The sequence below is a fragment of the Oncorhynchus mykiss genome, chromosome 3, assembly GCF_057628025.1.
Source record: "Oncorhynchus mykiss isolate SJ-2025 chromosome 3, ASM5762802v1, whole genome shotgun sequence".
NCBI lineage: Eukaryota > Metazoa > Chordata > Actinopteri > Salmoniformes > Salmonidae > Oncorhynchus > Oncorhynchus mykiss.
In genome coordinates, this window is record NC_143024.1 from 78395590 (window position 1) to 78418353 (window position 22764).

The window sequence follows — 22764 nt, forward strand, 5'->3', positions numbered from 1 at the left end:
AAATGCAGCGTGTAGATTGCGATCCATGTTTAACGAACAAACGTAAACATGAATAAATACAAACACTACAAAACAAAGTAATGAACGCAACAAAAACCGAAACAGCCTATACTTGTGTAAACTAACAAAGACAGGAACAAGGACACTAAGGACAATCACCCACGACAAGCTCAAAGAATATGGCTGCCTAAATATGGTTCCCAATCAGAGACAACGATAAACACCTGCCTCTGATTGAGAACCACTTCAGACAGCCATAGACTTAACTAGAACACCCCACTAGCTACAATCCCCATACATACACACCACATACAAAAACCCATGCCACACCCCGGCCTGACCAAATAAATAAAGATAAACACAAAATACTTCGACCAGGGCGTGACACAATGATACATTACACATACTTTTTTTTAAACAACGCCATCAGGGCAATCCCACAAATCATCCTATATTCAACAATACAAAAGTGTCTTTATCTTTCTAGGTACAGACTTCAGACTTCGGAGCAAAGTACACGCAGGTTTATTTACGCATGTAAACATCAGTTGCTAGCAGAGACCCCAACAGTAATTAATGGAGTGAATTAACACGGTGACGAGGGTAACTAAAAAAAATCAGGTGCCAGAGATGCATCTCTGCCTAGACAAACACCTCTGCTCCTGATCTGGCTTTATGGCCTGAGGTCACGATTGGCAGAGGTTTTCCCAGTCAATGAAACGATGGAGTCAGTGTGAGGAGGGATGCATGCGTGTCCCACAGGCTGTAGGAGACATTAGGACCACACACAGGCACCGTGTTTCCTTCACCACACACCATAAAACCCCTACCACACATGGCTGTAATAAGCCAACAAATTAAGCCATTTCACTGTTTTTAAGGTACACAGACATCCGCGTTTAAATATTTTAAGAGTGGCAAGGGATCGCTCACCACAAGTTATCTCTCACCACATTATGCTCTGGGACCACCAGGGAAATGAACACCCATTCAGATAGTGTTTCTGCCGCCATGGGAATGTGTTTACACACTATGCAACAGTATCAGAAAATTTGTAGCTGTTTCTCTTCTCTAATCACAAATCATACTCTAGCAAACATGCCTAGTGGATACACAACCTGCAGGAGGGATAACTATAGGATACGTAACTGATAAAAATGTGTTATTGGACACAGAAACTAGTATTTTGGGGGTGATCCCTGTCCTTGGCACCGGCAGCCTCATTAACAGACCCATTTCATGAGTGCGAGAGAGAGAGGTAAGGGCTGAAGTATTTGGCACTGAGCATCGCTGGCCCAGGGCGAGTTGGCTACCTGACCCAAAATCGAATGATTGTGTAAGTCTCCATTTGCATCCCGTTCTGCATACTGTTTAAGAGCAACCCTTATAAAAGCTCATTACAATGTGGCTGTAATGGTATACAAGAAAGCACTCCCATAAGCTGAGAACAGCAGAGCAACAGTGTCTAGCTCCCCCTAGGGAACTTTCTTATTAAATACTGACGTTGTTTGTTTTTTTCATCAATAAATGGCAAGGATTTAAATATTTTCCTACATGTCATATTTGCTCCAATCCCTAGGCTATGAAACAATGCCAGATAATGGGAGACCATGTTGAGGAATTTGTTTTAAGATGGTTTTAATTGTTTTCTAGGTAGAATATTTTTCCGAGCTACTGTTAAACGGTGAGGCACAGGCTGGACGAAAGGGGTTTCCTGGGAAGCTTTCCAGGGGCCATATATGGGGGGCTTGGACAACCTGTATACTATGCATTTCTGATGTGTTGTGTCATCAGTAGGTGGCAGTAGGTCAAAGACATGAAATGTGGAGCTTCCTATTCAAGGTGTGGTTTATGTAGGATGAGCTATTTATGTTTTGGGGAGATTGTAATACTGCATGATAAACAGGGTAGCCTAGGTAATCAGGTCCACTGTGAAAACCTCTAGCCTAGTGTGTGCAACTAGAAGTTCTGCAGATTTTAAATCAAATAAATAAAATGTTACTTGTCACATGCGCCAAATACAACAAGTGTAGACCTTACTGTGAAATGCTTACACACAAGCCCTTAACCAACAGTGCAGTTTTAAGGAAAATAAAAGTTAAGATAATATTTACAAAAAAATTAAAATAAATAACACAATAAAACAATAACGAGGCTATATACAGGGGTAACGGTACCTAGTCAATGTTACATAAGTAGCCAATTCGTGTCATGAGATGACATTGAAATAAAATGTTATTCATAGCAATAGCACAAAATCATTCAAACCATTAACTGAAAAATAGTTAATTTCAAAATCCTTCACAGTGAGTCCACAACCTCTACCTGATACAAGGCACCCGCAGTATTTGACAATCACATCGGTATCCGCCAATCACAGAGCGCACGCGGTTCTGACTCCTCCCCAGTGTATAATTTAAGTTTCTTTAGTTTCTCCACTGGAGTCAACACGCAGTGTTGCCCGATCAATGGACGAATAAAAAGCAATAGGCTACCCGCAAACGAAAAATGTTGCCCAGGAGCGTAAACGTATGTGTTACCCTGTGTCTATGGATTACAGAGTTGTCGACCCATGGAACTTTCGCTTCGAGGACCAGGCAGGATGACTCTTTCTTCACTGGCAGCATTTACCGAGCTAGATGTGCCTCAAGGTGTCTCAGCCTGCACATCACTCGCATCTCCGCTTTTTTCAAGCACTCCCAGGTAAGAGTGTGTTACTCAGTCTCTTCAACTTTTACGGAATTTACGCATTATGTGTCCTCATAATAATAATAAGGCATTTTTCGAGTGACAGAGTTGAGGTCAAGACACGCACTGCATCTGTTGAATAAGCTATTGGTACTGAAATGTCAGTGTAAACGATTTGGCCTCTTCTATGAAATAAAAGCTTATTGATAATCTTGTGGGGCCGAAAAATGGCACAGTTGATTACCCTACAGGAGTCGATTGGTTTTACGTTCCACTATATGGATAAATTCAGCAGCAGAGGACATGGCACTTACTAGTATAATGCAAGGACATTCTAGCATTGCCATTCTGGTTTTAAAAAATCTATTAACTGGTTAATTAATAACCAATACAAGTAAGTAATGAGTGCTGCTCTTGAGATTTGTTAACCAAGTTGAGGTTTTAACATTTTAGGCATTTAGCATACACTCTTATCCAGAGCAATTTACAGGTGCAATTAGGTTTAAGTACCTTACTCAAGGGTACATTAACATATATTTTTTTCTTCACCTAGTTGGCTCGGGATTCAAACCAGCGACCTTTCAGCTACTGTCCCAATGCTCTTAACCTCTAGGCTACCTGTCACGTCTTTGGATGTATGCTCTACTTTGTGTATAGTCTATCAAAATGAGGCCGTTTTCTTCTCACCCCACATTCATTTCACTCACCTCACAATTAGCCATAAATAACCTGGAAAATGGATCACAAGGCTGATACACACCGATGGTGACCACCAAGTGTGTTTCAATGGCCTTCTACAATTTGTTGGAAGAAGTGATTTGCTGTACTTAGCCTTGTCCTCTGGGTGATTTGATAAGCGGTGTCAGAAGTTTTCACCCTTCACTGGACACACAGTTCTCTCTCATGACCCAGTGAAAATGACTCACCACTGATCCTTCTCCAGCACTCTTTCACCTTCTATCTGCACTCGTTTTTTCACTAGTGAACATTTGCATTTTCAAGGATGAAGTCGGGCTTTTCACACTGTAGTATTTTATTACTAATTGCTGTGTGGGTTTTGGAATCAATGTCAGGAGAACTCGTCAACTTGACTAACTATCAATTGAGTGCTTTGTCTCTCTCTCTCTCCTCTATATTTGTTGGGTTTATGTTAGGTCATATGTTTTGTTATTCTTTATTAGACCAGTTAGTGTATTAAAGCTCTCATAAATTAGTTTGAAGATAATTTCAACAACTTCTCAACACTACCCAGGCATTTGATATTGAGGCATAAAATCAATCACCATTCAACTGAAAAGTCAGAGGTTGAGGTGAAACTAGTGAACTCCCCTGCAACTATAAAGGGTTAATTGTCTAGTAATAGACTGCAGAGCCTTAGCATTTGTATTTGATCTCAGGTGTGTTCAGAGGCCAGGAAATTAGGAGGCAGAGGTGCATTTATGCTCAGTGATAAGGTGCTGGGTGAGCAGGCTTGCACCTCCAAGAATAGAAGCCAATTGTTGATACTCTGTGAGGACTGTCAAATGCACTGTCTCAGCAGGCTCTTTCATGTGGAAATGGGATGTCTGGTCAGCTGAAAAAACACATGCCTCCCTGTGCCCCAGCCCTAACCCCTGCCACCAAATTCCAGTGTCACGCTTCGTAGAAGGGACACTAGCCTACTGATGCTATCCCCAGTGAGGTCACTTTCCTGCTAAACGCAGAGGCCCACTTTGGCTAAATGTGATAAGCTCTAATGTACTTTTGCCACAAACTGGCGCATGCTCAGTCAGCGCTTGGCGTGCTGCAACCCACAGGTGGATCTGCTTCCTCTGCCAGATCTTATTACAGAGCAGGCCTGGCCGGGCGGCTGCTCTCCTCCCTCCTCTAATATGATTGAGACTTTAGACCTCTTAATTCAACTCGGAAAGCATTCCTTCTTAGTAATAGGGGCAATTTAATACTGTTTAAGGAAACCAAGACACACAAAGTTTCCAGTTTCATGTAAATAGACACTTTCAGCAATAGCTTTTATCTAGAGGGGACATTTACTGTTACTTGATTTTTCACATTAGAACAAATATATAAAGCAACCTCTTTGTGTGTATTGTACAACAGCCAATTTTCATAACTTCTGTAGCAGCCAGAAACAATTTTCTTATGTTTTTTTATATTGTCTTTTATAGAATTTATAGCCTAATAGATACATTTGTTTGTATATTGAAATTAAAAACCGGAAATGATTTTAGCACTTTCAGCTGTAAACTCCCAGACAAGTCCTCTCTTGAACTTGGCTGAATCAGGATCCAAGGAATACGGTTTTAATTGTCAGTGATGATGAGTTATTGAGCTTAGTAGGAACAGACTGAAGATGCAGTTGGAAAAAGGCATGGCCTTTTGGGTTTTGGATTTATGGCAATTTAAGATTTATGAATGTAGAATTACTTGCAAATCCAGATGTTTTTATTGACATTTTACTTTGCTTATAGGGGACTTGTCAACCTGGTACAATAGACAGAGGGGAACACCCAGTCATAAAAATGGTCACTGGACACTTTAAAATATTAAGAGTGAACTGGGTTCTCTGTTCACATACATTCTGAAAGCATCAGGTTTGTAGTGGAAGATTTGTGAGGACCCATGAAGCCAAAAAACAAGGTGTGGACTTGTTATTACATTTGAAGTCATAAATGGAATTTAAAATGTTATTTTTTTTCATACCCAATTAGTGGAGGTACTGAAAGTTCGTATTGCACTTGAGAGACTTATGTTCATTGCTAAGGAAATAAAGTAGTTTATCCATGTCCACTTGTTTTAGCCTTTGATATTCAATAAATTGGGGTGGAATCAGACGACAGCCACTGCTTGTCTCGTGTGGACTTTTTTATTAGTGAAGACGGGATGAATAGGGGTCTATGTAGTTTGCCCACACCTCTGTAAAAGGTTTAATCCATGCCAGTCGTGTCTGTAATTGTCAGCTCTCAGTGAGTGCTACTGCCTGGTACATCCTCTAGTGTCTCCTCAGACAAACAGTACACATTCCTGACAGGATACAGCCTCAACATCTTCACCATGTCAATGTGATACAACATTCACTTATAGCTCCTATTATATTACTACTTGTGTATGTTATCCTGAAGAACAGGACTCTGTCACTAGCCCTGCCTTTCTATTCACACATTTGATTTACTCAGAGCCCACAGCTATGGACTTAGATCTGAAGGGCTTTTATTTGAGCCAGTCAATAGATGACATGACCTAGGGGGTTGCTTAGTTATTTTGATCCAGAGAGGCTCCTGGGTTGTTGATGGACATATAGGCAGGTTGCTTGCTCTTTGAGCTGTCTCTGCCTAGGGTTTGAATTGTCTATGAAATCAAACTCACTTCGCTTTGAATGGGGTGCTGGGCCAGACTAATCCATAAAATAATAAAGTCTAGTCTGCACACCAAGATGCACTACACATATATATTTATTGGTTGACAATATTTCGATCCAAATAGATGTTTGTCAGGTCTTTTACCGATGTCAGTGATGTACAATTTCTGTGCAGAATTGCTGAAAACATAAATATATTCATCAGCACTGATTTAATATAATGTAGGACTGCAGCTACACAATATTAGTTTCTGAAAAATCGGATGAAAGTGAACACTGAACAGAGATGTCACAAAAAAATCGTAATGATGAACAGGAAAGAAAAGAGAGCGGTTTTCAAAAGAAGGAATGCAGAGCAGGCTTTTTGCCCATGTTCCTCAAATGTCTAGACAATACAACATGCCCCCGGCCACCTGCTCTTCCTTCTCAACTGACACAAGTCATAATACATCTCTGGGGTGAATCTGTGTTTACAAGACTTCACCAGTGACACAGAGAAAGCTGTGAGTTGATCTGGAAAGTATTAATCGATCAGTGTCTTTGACAGTCCCTCAGCAGCACTGCATAATGTTAAAACTGCTGAGGAATGCCACTGAGTCGTTGGGGATGAAGTCTTGACCTATAATTATTCCCCATTGCTCTGACATGCTGGGGTCAGGCCTGGACAGCCGGGGCAACGTCCCACTGAGCCCCCACCAGTTCTGCAGAGATGATGTCACTGAGCAAAATTAGCCCCTCTGCGGATCTGTCGCCACTGACAAATGGGCTGTGAAAGGTGTTAAACTAGGCCTGTTATTTAGGAGCGAGTCGGGACTCTTGACAATTTGTATAAATGATCTTGAGTGATCTCCCGCAGTGTAAATGCCAGGGGTTTATTTACTGTCACTTGATATATTATTTAGATTTGTTTTGATCATTATTTTTTATTTTTTATACCATTAGATTTGTATGAGCCTACACATAAAAAATTTTTAAAAAATATCATCATGTTATATGGCACAACATTTCAAAATACAGTGCATTTGGAAAGTATTCAGACCCCTTGACTTTTTACACATTTTGTTACAGCCTTATTCTAAAGTGGATTAAGGTTGTTTTTTTTCCCCCGTCATCAATATACACACAATACCCATAATGACAAAGCAAAAACAGGTTTTTAGAAATTTTTGCAAATGTATTAAATATGAAAAACAGAAATATTACATTTGCATAAGTATTCACACCCTTTACTCAGCACCTTTGGCAGCAATTACAGCCTAAAGTCTTCTTGGGAATGTCGCTACAAGGTTGGCACACTTGTATTTGGGGAGTTTCTCCAATTCTTCTCTGCAGAGCCACTCAAGCTCTGTCAGGTTGGATGGGGAGCGTCGCTGCACAGCTATTTTCAGTTCTCTCCAGAGATGTTCGATCGGGTTCAAGTCCGGGCTCTGGCTTTTTCCGAAGCCACTCCTGTATTGTGTTGGCTGTGTGCTTAGGGTTGTTGTCCTGTTAGAAGGTGAACCTTTGCCCTAGTCTGAGGTCCTGAGCGCTCTGGAGCAGGTTTTCATCAAGGATCACTCTGTACTTTGCTCCGTTCATCTTTCCCTTGATCCTGACTAGTCTCCCAGTCCCTGCCGCTGAAAAACCTCCCCACAGCATGATACTGCCACCACTGTGCTTCACCGTAGGGATGGTGCCATGTTTCCTCCAGACATGAAGCTTGGCATTCAGGCCAAAGATATGAAGCTTGGCATTCAGGCCAAAGATTTCAATCTTGGTTTCATCAGACCAGATTCTCATGGTCTGAGAGTCCTTTAGGTGCCTTTTGGCAAACTCCAAGTGGGCTGTCATGTGCCTTTTACTGAGGAGTGGCTTCTGTCTGGCCACTCTACCATAAAAGCCTAATTGGTTGAGTGCTGCAGAGATGGTTGTGCTTCTGGAAGGTTCTCCCATCTCCACAGAGGAGCTTTGTCCGAGTGACCATCGGGTTCTTGGTCACCTCCCTGACCAAGGCCTTTCTCCCCTGATTGCTCAGTTTGGCTGGGCGACCAGCTCATGGAAGAGTCTTGGTGGTTCCAAACGTCTTCCATATAAGAACGACGGAGGCTACTGTGTTCTTGGGGAAATTCAATGCAGCAAACATTTTTGGGTATCCAGATCTGTGCCCCAACACCCCGACAATCCTGTCTCAGAGCTCTACGGACAACTCCTTTGCCTCACAGATTGGTTTTTTCTCAACCTGTTTTTGTCATTATGGGGTATAGTGTGTAGATTGAGAGGAACAAAAATAATTTAATCCATTTTAGAATAAGGCTGTAACAACAATGTGGAAAAAGTCAAGTGGTCTGGATACTTTCCGAACACCTTCCTAATTTTGAGTTGCATCCCCCCCCCCCCTTTTGCCCAGCCTAAATTCATCGGAGCATGGACTCTACAAGGTGTCAAGCATTCCACGGGGATGCTGGCCCATGTTGAATCCAATGCTTCCCACAGTTGTCAAATGGGCTGGATGTCCTTTGGGTTTCTTGATACCCACGAGAAACAGTTGTGTGGAAAAACCCAGCAGCGTTGCAGTTCTCAAAACTAGTGTGCCTGTGCCTGGCAACTATTATCATACCTCGTTTCAAGGCAATTAAATATTTTGTCTTGCCCATTCACCCTCTGAATGGCACACTTACACAATCCATGTCTCAATTGTGTGATGGCTTAAAAATCCTTCTTTAACCTTTCTCTTCCCCTTCATGTACACTGATTTTGAAGTGGATTTAACAAGTTATGTCAGTATTGGATCATAGCTTTCACCTGGTTAGTCTGTCATGGAAAGAGCAGGTGTTCTTAATGTTTTGTATTCTCAGTGTACATACTTTTCTTCTGTAGTATTGCTTACTGTATCTACCTACCTACCCTGTTGCAGCCTGCCTTAAAGTTGCATTCTTCATGTTTTCCGGTTCCAAAATGTCAGGTGCTGTCTTTTAAATGTAATCTATAGGTGGAACATAGTGATGGGGGGGAGATTGATAAAGTTACATAATCTTTGTTATTTTTGATGTATCGTTTTGACTATCGCAGTATAATTTTGACGCTAGTTGGCTATACCCACACCAAAACTCCAGTATTTTTCCTTCATAGATTATTCTCAATCTTCTTTTTAAATTGGGAGCCAATTTATTTTCAGCACCTTTCTTTCCATGACTGTTAACTTTTGTTTTCTCATGGCTCTCTCTTGTCCTCTGTCAGACATATGGTAAGCAATATGTTTGGAACATCAAATGGCAATAAAATCACAGTATCAAATCGAAATGCATATAGAATCGTGTGAATCGCAATTGATATCGGATCTGCACCTAAGTATGGTGATATCGTATCGTGAGGTCCCTGGCAATTCCCTACTAATTTGGTCTTTGTTTGGTAAAATTCTGAGTTTTGTCAGTCTTTCATCCTGTTCATTAGTAACATGGATTTATTTGAGATGTTATTAAAATTGTCAGTAGAGCAGCTTGTGGAATGGACGTTTAAAGGTAGAATCTGTTGTAGGGGGAAATAGCGGCCCCAACCACTGGCTGCCCCACCACCGTTATTGTTGCCGAACTGAGGAGCGTTGCTCAGCATGGTACAAAATACATTGTACATATTGTGCTCTTCTATCTCCCGTGCAATGATGTCTGCGAGGGGAAGAAACTGTTTTCTGTAACTTCTGTGTTATAGTATTGCAAATGCAGTTACACAATTAAGTAATACAGCTTTAGAAGTTTGTTCTAGAATTCCTGATGTACCATGAATGTCTTTGAAGCCAGCTGACTGTTATATTTGACGCCAAACACGCAGTGCTCACTGGTACTGGATGGCAAAGTAAAGCCTTTAATGATCAGTTTTTTCCTGAGGTCTCACTGGGAATTTCCACTGGATTACATTGTTTGAGAAGCCTTTGAACTTGACATTGAACTTGAGCAGACTTCTTGGTTTGCAGACCTTTAAAGTTTGGCTAGTCAGTCAGTCCTGCCGCAGTGTCTTATTGTACAGAACAAAGCACTGATTCATGTCTAACGGTGACCTTTCATTTGTAACATACGTCAGCTAATGGAAATTCACACTCACTATTTACGTTTCCTTTCTCTATATTTGAAATGTTCAAACTATTCATAATGGCAAATTAACTTCATTGGGAATATGAGCTAACCAATGAAGCACATGAATCTTCCAACCTACAGCCAGAGTGTTTTCCATTTAGCCCTTTTTAGCCCCTAATCAAATGGTCAATTTTGTCTGGGCGGTTATTTATCTTACATTTAATGTCAAAGTGAATCCATATGGGAGAGAATAGCCTTGTGGTCCTTTGCTCTATTGGAGCTCAGGAAATGGCCACTTGTGTCAGGCTTTTAAGCCATTAGAACTTCTCAAGATGACAGGGAGACACTTTGTCTTTAGGCACAATTGGGACCAAATCTTTGGCTTCATGTGTCCCAGAAGGTGACACAAAGCACCTTCGGGGGGTATTGGGGGGGTATTAGAGGTGTCTACAGTCTCCATACGAGTGCTGACATCAATTCCTATGCGAGTGACCCCTGGGATGTCTGTTGTGAGATCAAATGCAGGCACTCCAATTCTGAACGACACTGAAACTGACCAGAGATCCGCCCCACTCTGACCTTGCTTCGTTAGGATTCATATTGGGGTGAAAGAATCTTAACTTCTAATTAAAATAATTAGAAAAAGTTTTTCTTTGTTGTGAAACCGATTCAGAGCACACCTTTTTTCTGCTTTTCAGATGCTTGTTTGAATTGTAGTGTGAATAGCTACTGTGTGTCCTGGAATGAAACGCCTTTTCTTTTTGCATTACATTGACAAGGACTGAATAGATTTTTCTCCCTGTAAAATCATAAGTCATAATCTTCTTTCTATTTTCATTACAGAATAATGGATCCTTGGTGTGGTGTCAGAATCACAAACAGTGCTCAAAGGTATGTAACACGTCTTGGCTGCATATGCTTAAAAAAACGAAATGACAGGAAATGTACAAAACAAGTTTGAGATACCTGATTTATACCATAACTTTATAGATGTTCTAGGCAAACAATTTTAAACTGTGATAGCTGTTATGCTCTTTACCTTCTCATCAGTCAAGTTGTTCTAGGGTTACAGAGATTCCACAACCCATTTCTGATACAGCTTTTTGTTCATTAGAATTACAGTAGGCCATTTTATCCTCCATTTCCCGAGGGTCTTGTTTGGGTTTCGTGCCCTGTCCCGAAGACGGTTGATAGTAAGACTGTTGACAGGTGCTCTGAAAAGATGGTGCTGATATCTCCTCTCAGCTCCTCACTGTGGTGTTGAGTCCACTTAGCAGACAGTAGACTGAGGACAGACTCAGCCCAAGGCATTCTGGGACAACAACCAGAAAGGCTTATGACGATGACACAACAGTGGGGCTCAAACACATGGGGCAACTCTGAACCCTAGTCACTATTTAGGGGACCACCTTTTGGCCTGACCCATGTGATTCTGGACAAAACCAGTGCACTTTACTGCCAATAGGGTGCTATTTCATACTGTAACTGATGCGCTCTGTCTGTCAAACTCCTCTGTTCACATAAACCAGGACAGCAGCAACCAGCCTACTCGTTGGTTCTGATTGTGTCATAGTTTGAGGACTGAATTCCATCCAGGAAGTAAATAGTCTAGCTGAGTGTTCTCATTCACACTTCTACAGAAGTTTACTGTTTTTTGTTTTTCATCTCCTGTGTTTTCCATTGTTATAAAAACATTGTCTAAATAGCTTATGTGAAGCGTGCTATTATGAAGGTGATAACCAATTTGGATCTCATCCTTGTCTGTATAGTTCGTATGGCTTGTTAATTTGGCATGGAGCACAGGTAGAGAAAACAAATGCTCTCCTGTGTTAATGTTTGTGTTTCTCACGCTGTTGTTTTATTGAGGTTGTATTCTAAATCATATACCTGGAAATGTCCAAGGACACCCAGTTAATTCGTCAGAGCTCGTATGCTGAACATTTGGGCCCAATTAGTGTTGGACAGTATGATTTACAAAGGATGATTTGGACACCCTCTGATTATAAATGACTACATGGATAACATGAAACAGTGAAATGTCAAACTGCATAACAGCCTTTGCTGACTTCACAGTATTGCATTTGTTATGAAGATGAATTACAATCAGCATCTTGTATTCACGCCCACATGTAACCAATCCCCTTTTGTTTGATATTTTAAATATTTCTATGTTCCTTCAAATCAAATTCTATTGGTCACATACACGTGTTTAGCAGATGTTATTGCGAGTGTAGCGAAATCCTTGTGCTTCTAGTTCTGACAGTGCAGCAATATCTAACAAGTAATATCTAACAATTTCACAACACATACCCAATACGCACAAATGGAATTAAGAATATATAAATATATGGACGAGCAATGTCAAACCCAGGGCCTCAAGCTTAATGATGAGCTTGGAGAGTACTATGGTGTTGAATGCTGAACTATAGTCAATGAACAGCTTTCTTATGTAGGTATTCCTCTTGTCCAGATGGGATTGGGCAGTGTGATGGCGATTGCATCGTCTGTGGACCTATTGAGGCGGTAAACAAATTAAAGTGGGTCTAGGGTGACAACTAAGCTGGAGGTGACATGATCCTTGACTAGTCTCTCAAGCACTTCATGATGACAGAGGTGAGTGCTACGTGGCAATAGTCATTTAGTTCAGTTACCTTTTGATTCTTTGGTACATGAACAATGGTGGCCATCTTAAAGCATGTGGGGACAGCAGACTGGGATGGCCAGCTGGTCTGCGCATGCTCTGAGGATGCGGCTAGGGATGCCTTCTGGGCCGGCAGCCTTGCAAGGGTTAATGCGTTTAAATGTCTTACTCACGTCGGCGACGGAGGAGGAGAGCCCACAGTCCTTGGTAGCGGGCTGTGTCGGTGGCACTGTGTTATCCTCAAAGCGGGCAAAGAACATGTTAAGCTTGTCCAGAAGCCAGATGTCGGTGTCCGCAACGTAGCTGGTTTTCCTTTTGTAGACCCTGCCACATGTCTTGTGTCTGAGCTTTTGAATTGCGACTCCACTTTGTCTCTCAACTGACGTTTTGCATGTTGGATTGCCTTGCGGAGGGAATGACTACTCTGTTGGTTTTCTGCCATATTCCCAGTCACCTTACCATGTTTTAATGTGGTGGTTCACAATTTTAAGTTTTGCGCGAATGCTGCCATCTATCTACGATTTCTTTTTAGGGTAGGTTTTAAACTCTCTAGGGTATGTGGGACGCTAGCGTCCCACCGGGCCAACATCCAGTGAGATTGCAGAGCGCCAAATTCAAATACAGAAATACTCATTATAAAAATTCAGAAAATATACAACTATTAAACATAGATTTAAAGATTAACTTCTTGTGAATCCAACCACCGTGTCAGATTTAAAAAATGCTTTACGGCGAAAGCATACCTTACGATTATTTGAGAACATAGCCCAGCAGACAAATCATTACAAACAGTAACCAGCCAAGTACAAGAGATATAAAATAATCACTTACCTTTGATCTTCATATGGTTGCACTCAGAAGACATTCATGTATTCAATAAATGTTCCTTTTGTTCGATAGTCTCTTTATATCCAAAAACCTCAGTTTTGTTCGCGTTTTCTTCAGTAATCCACAGGCTCAAACGCAGTCACAAGAGGCAGACAAAAAATTAAAATAGTATCTGTAAAGTTCGTAGAAACTTTTTAAACGATGTTCATAATCAATCCTCAGGTGGTTTTTAGCCTAAATAATCGATAATATTTAAACCGGACAATAATTATTCAATATAAAAGGTTAACAAAGGCACTCTCCGGTCGCGCACATGAAAAAGCTCTGTGACACAGCAGGGTCCACTCATTGACAACTCTTACTCCCTCATTTTTCAGAATACAAGCCAGAACCAATTTCTAAAGACTGTTTACATCTAGTGGAAGGCATAGGAACTGCAATTTGAGTCCTAAGTCAATGGATTTCTATCCAAATCTACTAATTATATGCATATTCTATCTTCTGGGCCTGAGTAGAAGGCAGTTTAATTTGGGCATGCTTTTCATCCAAAATTCCAAATGCTGCCCCCCTACCCTACAGAAGTTAAGTCACAGTGGGTACAACATCTCCTATACATTTCCTGATAAACTCAGTTACTGTTTTGGTATTTTTGTCAATATTATTCTCGGAAGCTACCCGAAACAGTCCGGCGATCAAAACAATCTTGAAGTGTGGATTCCGATTGGTCAGACCAGTGTTAAATAGTCCTTAGCACGGGTACATCCTGCTTGAGTTTCTGCCTATAGGAAGAGAGGAGCAAAATTGAGTCCTGGTCAAATTTACCAAAATGAAGGCGGGAGAGGGCCTTGTATGTATCCCGGAAGTTGGAGTAACAGTGGTCTAGTGTTTTAGCAGCGCGAGTACTACAGTCGATATGCTGATAGAATTTAGGCAACCTTTTCTTCAAATTTTCTTTGTTAAAATCCCCAGCTACAATAAAAGCAGCCTCAGGATATAAGTCAAGTCTAGTGAAGTTCCTTGAGGGCCGTCGTTTTATCAACTTGAGGAGTGATATACACGGCTGTGACTATAATCGAAGAGAATTCTCTTGGGAGATAGTACGGTCGGCATTTGATTGAGGTTTTCTAGGTCGGGTGAACAAAAGGACTTGACTTCCTGTATGTTATCACAGTTACACCATGAGTTGTTAATCGTTAAATATACCCCCCTCCCTTTTTTCCCCCTTTATTCCCGGGGAGATGTTTATTCCTGTTAGCGCAATGAACTGAGAATCCAGATGGCTGGACCGACTCTGACAGTATATCCCGAGAGAGCCATGTTTCTCTGAAACAGTGTATGTTAAAATTCATGATGTCTCTCTGGAAAGAAACCCTTTCCCTGATCTCATCACCTTTGTTATCCAGGGACTGAACATTAGTGAGTAATATACTCGGAAGCGGTGGGTGGTGTGCGTGCCTCCTAAGTCGGGCTAGATGACCGCTCCGAGTGCCCCTTTTTTTTGTCGGCGTTGTCTTGGGTTAGCCTCTGGAATCAGTTCAATTGCCCTGGGTGGTGCGAACAGAGGATCCGCTTCGGTAAAGTTATATTCCTGGTCGTAGTGCTGGTGAGTTACCGCCGCTCTGATATCCAATAGTTCTTAGGGGTGTTGTCTCATCGCGCACCAGCGACTCCTGTGGCGGGCTGGGCGCAGTGTGCGCTAACCAAGGTGGCCAGGTGCACGGTGTTTCCTCCGGCGCATAGGTGCGGCTGGCTTCCGGGTTGGATGCGTGCTGTGTTAAGAAGCAGTGCGGCTTGGTTGGGTTGTGTATCGGAGGACGCATGACTTTCAACCTTCGTCTCTCCCGAGCCCGTACGGGAGTTGTAGTGATGAGACAAGATAGTAGCTACTACAACAATTGGATACCACGAAATTGGGGAGAAAAAGGGGTAAAATTCAAAAAAAAAAAAAAAGGTTTTGGGAACATCAGTTAAGGTCCTCATACAATCTGCTTTATAAACTGGCTGGTTCGAACCCTGAATGTCTGACAGCTATGGTATCAGACCAACATATCTGGCTGCATAAAACATATCTGACAGCCGTGGTATATCAGACCAACATATCTTTTAACTGCTCTAATTAAGTTGGTAACTCGTTTTATAAGCCACCTCGGGTTTGTGGTATTTATTTTTATTTAACCTTTTTTTTTTTATACTCAGCAAGTCAGTTAAGAACAAATTCTTATTTTCAATAACGGCCTAGGAACAGTCGGTTAACTGCCTTGTTCAGGGGCAGAACAAAAGATTTTTACCTTGTCAGCTCGGGGATTCGATCTAGCAACGTTTTGGTTACTGGCCCAAAACTTTAACCATTAGGCTACCTTCCGCCCCTGGCCAATATACCACGGCGAAGGGCTGTCCATGTTGCTCTCCATGTTGCGTTGTGGGTAAGAACAGCCCTTAGCCGTGGTATATTGGCCATATACCACATCCCCTCTGGCCTTATTGCTTAAGTATATATTTCTGTATGTGATCACATGCACATTATCATTACATTATACTGTACATTGCAACATTTAGAACTACATGGCACTAATGAAATACATTAACTTAATTTAATATTGCTGCGAGCCTCTGGGAAAAGCATCGTAAGTCGCTCTGGATAAGGGAATCTCCCCTAAATGACAAAAATGTAAATGCTAAATTAATATTTCTGGGCTCCAGAACTTGTTCAGGTCATGCCTAATGAGCTCGTCATGGTGTTTTTTTAAAGGAGAGATATGGCTTCATTTTAAAGGAGAGCCTCTGTTGTTTTCACTTTAATGCAGCTAAACTTGTTTCTCTCCTTTCCATGGTGATGGCCAACATCAGTTTTTGGCACAAGCCATTCCCCAGGCATTCATCATGAGTTTTATGTTTGAAAAGGCTGTTGCTGGCTGCAAGTCCAAGCACTGCATAGGGTTTTCATAATCAACCGGCTACATTGCTAGAACTCTGAAAATGCTAGAGATTCTAACAAACATGTTCGTTTGCATTTGTTTACCTTGTTTCAGTGGTGTGTGTGTGTCATTTAAAAAATATATATATTATAATTGTTTGGTTTTACTATCCTTGTGTGGACCAGATATCCTCACGAGATCAGTAAAACAAGGAAAATTCAGACAAGTGGGACATTTTGCCGTGCCCGCCAAGGAAAGGCTCTTTTAGGGTTCGTATTTGTATTTATTATGGATCCCCCCCATTAGCTAACCCTAAAATAGGCTTTTTCCTTGGGGAGGCCTGGCGAAATTTTCCTTGTTTTACTATCCTTGTGAGGATATCTACTCTTCCTGGGGTCCACCAAAATGAAGGCAGTTGTATACAATTAAAACATTTGACATTTCACAATACATTAAGTGTGTGTCCTCAGGCCACTACTCTACTACTACATTTCACAATACATTAAGTGTGTGTCCTCAGGCCACTACTCTACTACTACATTTCACAATACATTAAGTGTGTGTCCTCAGGCCACTACTCTACTACTACATTTCACAATACATTAAGTGTGTGTCCTCAGGCCACTACTCTACTACTACATATCTACAATACATTAAGTGTGTGTCCTCAGGCCACTACTCTACTACTACATTTCACAATACATTAAGTGTGTGTCCTCAGGCCACTACTCTACTACTACATTTCACAATACATTAAGTGTGTGTCCTCAGGCCACTACTCTACTACTACATTTCACAATACATTAAGTGTGTGTCCTCAGGCCACTACTCTACTACTACATATCTACAAAACATTAAGTGTGTGTCCTCAGGCCACTACTCTACTACTACATATCTACAATACATTAAGTGTGTGCCCTCAGGCCACTACTCTACTACTACATTTCACAATACATTAAGTGTGTGTCCTCAGGCCACTACTCTACTACTACATTTCACAATACATTAAGTGTGTGTCCTCAGGCCACTACTCTACTACTACATTTCACAATACATTAAGTGTGTGCCCTCAGGCCACTACTCTACTACTACATATCTACAAAACATTAAGTGTGTGTCCTCAGGCCACTACTCTACTACTACATATCTACAATACATTAAGTGTGTGCCCTCAGGCCACTACTCTACTACTACACATCTACAACACAAAATCCATGAGTGCGTATGTTATTGTGTATGTCTCCACAGTCCCCGCTGTTCCATAAGGTGTATTTTTATCTGTGTGTTTTAAGTCTAATTCTACTGCTTGCATGAGTTACTTTATGTGGAATAGAGTTCCATGTAGTCATGGCTCTATGTCGTACTGTGTGACGCCCATAGTCTATTCTAGACTTGGGGACTGAATAGATCTCTGGTGGCATGTCTTGTGGGGCACGCATGGGTGTCTGAGCTGTGCTAGTAGTTTAAACAGGCAGCTCGTTGCGTTCAACATGTCAATACTTCTCGTAAGTACAAGTAGTGATGGAGTCAATCTTTCCTCTACTTTGAGCCAGGAGAGATTGACATGCATAATATTAATGTTAACTCTCCACGTACATTTTAAGCACTAGCCGTGCAGCCCTGTTCTGGGCCAATTGTAATTTGTAACATCTTTCAAAGTAATATTAAAAGTTCACAATAGTCCTTCCTTCCTTCCTTCCTCGCTCTCTTTCTCTCAGCCTCTCAAAGCACAGTGGCCATTGTGTCAGCTCAAACAATCACTCCAAATGGGCTCATGTCGTACAGTGCCTCTGTGTGAATGGCTCCTACAGACTCTAATTAGCCTCTCCTTACTTCATGAACAGCTCCCTGTCAAACAGAGAGACAAAAGCAGTGGCTGAAAAGTCATCCTCCCCCTTCCTGGGTCTACCTTGCCAAGGGGCTGCAGCCTGCCCTATCCATCCATCCAGGCCCATAGTGGGGTCCCTGTGTGGTAAATACTGGTTCATTATTTAGACAAAGATGCTGTGACCCTATCCATCTGTCAGTGGTTAAGGAAATCAAAGCCTCACAGTATTCAACTGAGACGGAGGAAAGTCCTCCTGGCCTTCTCCTATGCAGTTTCCATAGCCTCCCAACTCCCAGCAGCCCCCATTGTCATGGTGATTAACCCCCCCCTGCCCTCTTGCCGGGGCAGGGAGAGGTGGCAGTGGCAGGGAATCAATAGCATGCCATAACAGGCCAACCCCTATTCAGCCGAGACGCCAGGAGGACGGAGTGGAGAGTAGGCAGCCATTTGTATGAGCTATTGAGCTATTGTCATTTGGTCTACTCTGCTTTCATAACGTCCCACTTGAGACATTTGGATAAGGTACTCATCGAAAGTTTGCAAACTGCAGGGCGTTCTCTCTTTTCCTGCTCCTTGTGCAAAGAGTGTCTTGGTGTGCGTGTGTGTGTGTGTGTGTGTGTGTGTGTGTGTGTGTGTCTGCAGCAGACAAAAAGCTTTCCACATGCAGAATATGGCTGACATTAACGTGGGCTGCTTTCCCCAAGAGTGTGATCCAAGCGCCAAATCATATGCTAGGATTGACTTGAGGCAGCTAAATGTCAGTTTGCAAATAAGCAATGCACTTCATTATCATTACCCAAACTCCTCACAGGGAAGGAGAAGAAAAAGACGGTGTGCCATGCTCCGTTACCCAGGCCTGGAGATAACTGTGTAAATTCCAGCATTTCAACCCATTTCTTCAATACCCAGTTTTTCAATTTGGTATAAGAACAAAGTGTATTTTTGATTTAAGGAGAAAATCATGCATTGAAATAAAGATGTAATACAATACCATGCCAACTTGTTGACCGGGGAGATCATTGACCGGGGAGATGAATGTTCAGCCCATTGCTAACATGAAAATAAGTCATCCATGAATCTGTAGTATTACATCCCTCAGCAGTGAACGGATGATTTCAGTGAACTGACGACTTTCCCCCTTCTGCCGCATCACCAACCTACTAAGGTTTTCAGAGCTTGCCAGTAGAGAAGCTTTGTAAAGCAACATTGTCTGCAGGACGGTTAGTTAACAGCAATGAGTCGTGGATGACCTTCACAGAACTGAAACGCTCCGGGTTACTTTTTGACTCTCCTTACCCATCATACCCATAGAGCTAGACATCCCTGCAATAAGAACTAACACATTGTTCTATTGGATTACACGCGTCAACCCAACCTTTACATTTTGACAAATGCTACACTACAGTTTGCTTGAATAGCAAGCAATGGAGAGCTTTGAAAGTCTTGTGTTTAAGTGTCTTTCACCCCCTCCCCCCTTTCTTACCCACTAGTTTTCTTACGCCAAAAATAATTATCCGGGTTCCCCAACAGTAGTGTTTTTCTAGGTCAATAATATTAAATTGGTAGCTTTGGCTTTTTCCTTAATCTGCATTAACCTTAATTAAAAAGGAAATTGATGGCATGTGCTCTGGGAAAATATCACATTCTTCGTTGGCTACAAACTTCTAGAGTATGTCATGGCAATTTACTATAGGCTCACACACATCACACTGAATGTGGATGTAGTGTTTGTCTGCCAATCATTCAGCTTGCTGGGTTTTAGGGACAACCAGCTGTAGACATCTGACTGCGGACATTTTTTCAGGCGATTTGGTTCTACATGTAAAATCGGTGAGCACTCATTTCGCAAATTACATTGAGGTGCTAAGAACTCTCGGCCAGCAAATGCTGTTGGTGTGTCCTGAGTGCTATGGTCTTTGTGGGGCCATGTTTTCTCTGGCTGCAGGCAGTCGCATTTGGAGGCGCAGTGAAAATATCTAAGTGCTGTGTGGATGGTTTATGGCTGGCACTGTTTTGTCTGCTTGGACGCACTTCAATCCACCTTTTGGTGGTGGCTGAGCCAGACCCTCAGTGGTCACCGACACCTCTGTCCTCACCCACCACATCCAGCCACACCACCATTATGGACAGATCCCTCCACGTCTGAGTGAAAATCACTGTCAAGCACAGGCGGTTGGTGTCACCTTAATTGGGGAGAACCGGCTTGTGGTAATTACTGGAGTGGAATCTGTGGGATGGCATCAAATACATGATTTCCAGGTGTTTGATGCCATTCCATTTGCTCCGTTCAGGACATTTATTGTGAGCTGTTCTCCCCTCAGCTGCCTCCACTGCTGTCAAGTGTGTGTGTGTGTGTGTGTGCTGTCATGTCTAGACTGAAGACTAAAACACACTTCGTTCTAGAAGTGAAATGTCATACATACCATTGGGCAAATATTGAGATTAACTCAATTGTTCTAACTGGTATTCCTTCAATGCTTATTTTTCTCATCTCATTAGACAGTGGCATTAGTTCTAAGAACACTTATTTATGTTCAACTCTGTGTGCACACATTGCTAACTGTTTGTATTATTTCCAGTCTCTGACCTTTTATATTTGAAGAGTGGGTGAGTTTGAGGCCAGCCTTTTTTGTGTGTGTGGCGGAGGAGTGAAGCAAGGCTGGTCAGTCCCAGCAGGAAGGACCTGATCTGGACATGGCTATTAAGTTTAATTGGCTGGGGGGGTTGCTCTATTGCCTGCTATTTGTTGAGATCATAATTCACAATGTGAATCGGAAGACAGGGAAAGAACCCGCAGAGCAAGACTGAGATCACTAAAGGAAAAGTTGGAATGTCAACCTTTTGTTATACAAAGTCATCACTATTTTCTTACACAACCTTTCACAGTTTGGACCCAGAGATGAGGAAGGTTAGTTTTAAAGGGGTGTTCATCAGGAGGGTGTTTTTGACTTGATATTTATAATCCAATCCGTCACATCATATTTGCCATATTCATCTCCTGAATGAAACTGCACAGATCGTCTGCAGTGTTTCCCTTTCATGCATTTAGCAGTGGCGCACCACCGTGGGCTAAATTGTGGCTGCCACTGCAATTAAAAAAAATCTATATATAAATAAATAAATAAATAAATAAATAAATAAATAAATAAACAAATTTCAGGGTGGTAAAACGCTTTCAGTGTAAACTTAAACCACTCAAACCAGATATAAAGTATGTACAAAAGATAATGGAGCCATATATTTGTAAGTAAGATCATCATTATTAGTTTGCAATCACCAAAATAAAAAGTAGACAGTCAGGGAAAATATAAAATTCCCAAAATGGCATGGGACCCAATATATTTTTTTGTCACAAAGAAAAAAAAAATGTGTAGAATAGCAGGAAACTTGTTTTTAAAACATCCTAGGGGAAACGCTGTTCTGTGATATTCAGTAGGGAATTACTGGTATGATGATGTCAGCAGAAACACTTCGCACTTCGCTATCTCATAATTAGTGTGGGAGTTGTCCTGGTCACTATGTCAACAGAAGAGTAATTTACACTGCTAGGATTTCCAAAGGCTCCTAATTGCTCTGTAATCGAAATCGGCCATTCCAGCCTAAGCTCTCTCGCTTGATCCCTACAAACACTCAGCAGTGTAAATCCTTTGACCTGGCCCTGTGGCCCTCTGAGTAAAGCCTCTCATGCTCTGAATATTGACATTCTGGCTTTTGTGTTCCCTGGAATATTCTCATTGGTAGAGATTTTATTTTTTTATTTGACCTTTATTTAACCAGGCAAGTCAGTTAAGAACAAATTCTTATTTTCAATGACGGCCTAGGAACAGTGGGTTAACTGCCTGTTCAGGGGCAGAACGAGGTACCTTGTATCTTGTCAGCTCGGGGGTTTGAACTTGCAACCTTCCGGTTACTTGTTACTAGTCCAACGCTCTAACCACTAGGCTACCCTGCCGCCCCCGATGATACAGATCAAGTTTACTCAGGGGGAAGACCATTTGTGTCTGCTACTAGAGGATTGTGGGGGCTGGTTGAGTGGGAGAAGTAGATTTGAAGTGTTTCTCAAAGAGAAATAGCAGTGGAATGTGATTAGGTCAGTCTCACTCCCTATGAAGACCTGTGATGTTGTAGAGGTTTCTCACCTAGATGGTGCGTTCTGAGCCCTCTCCTGTACTCCCTGTTCACCCACGACTGCGTGGCCAGGCACGCCTCCAACTCAATCATCAGGTTTGCAGACGACACAACAGTGGTAGGCTTGATTACCAACAACGACGAGACTGCCTACAGGGAGGAGGTGAGGGCCCTCGGAGTGTGGTGTCAGGAAAATAAGCTCGCACTCAACGTCAACAAAACTAAGGAGGTGATTGTGGACTTCAGGAAACAGCAGAGGGAACACCCCCCTATCCACATCGATTGAACAGTAGTGGAGAGGGTAGTAAGTTTTAAGTTCCTCGGCGTACACATCA

General features: G+C 42.0%; 1 protein-coding gene across 1 annotated transcript in view; it reads left to right on the top strand.

Moving 5' to 3' along the window:
- Window positions 1–2353: 2353 nt before the first annotated feature.
- The window catches only part of LOC110520433 (anosmin-1), a 66498-nt gene continuing 46087 nt past the window's right edge, over window positions 2354–22764 (top strand). The window contains exons 1-2 of the mRNA XM_021597749.3: window positions 2354–2703; window positions 10933–10980. Coding sequence (XP_021453424.3) covers window positions 2509–2703; window positions 10933–10980 — 243 coding nt within the window. The 5' untranslated portion in view covers window positions 2354–2508. The remainder of the gene's footprint in view (window positions 2704–10932; window positions 10981–22764) is intronic.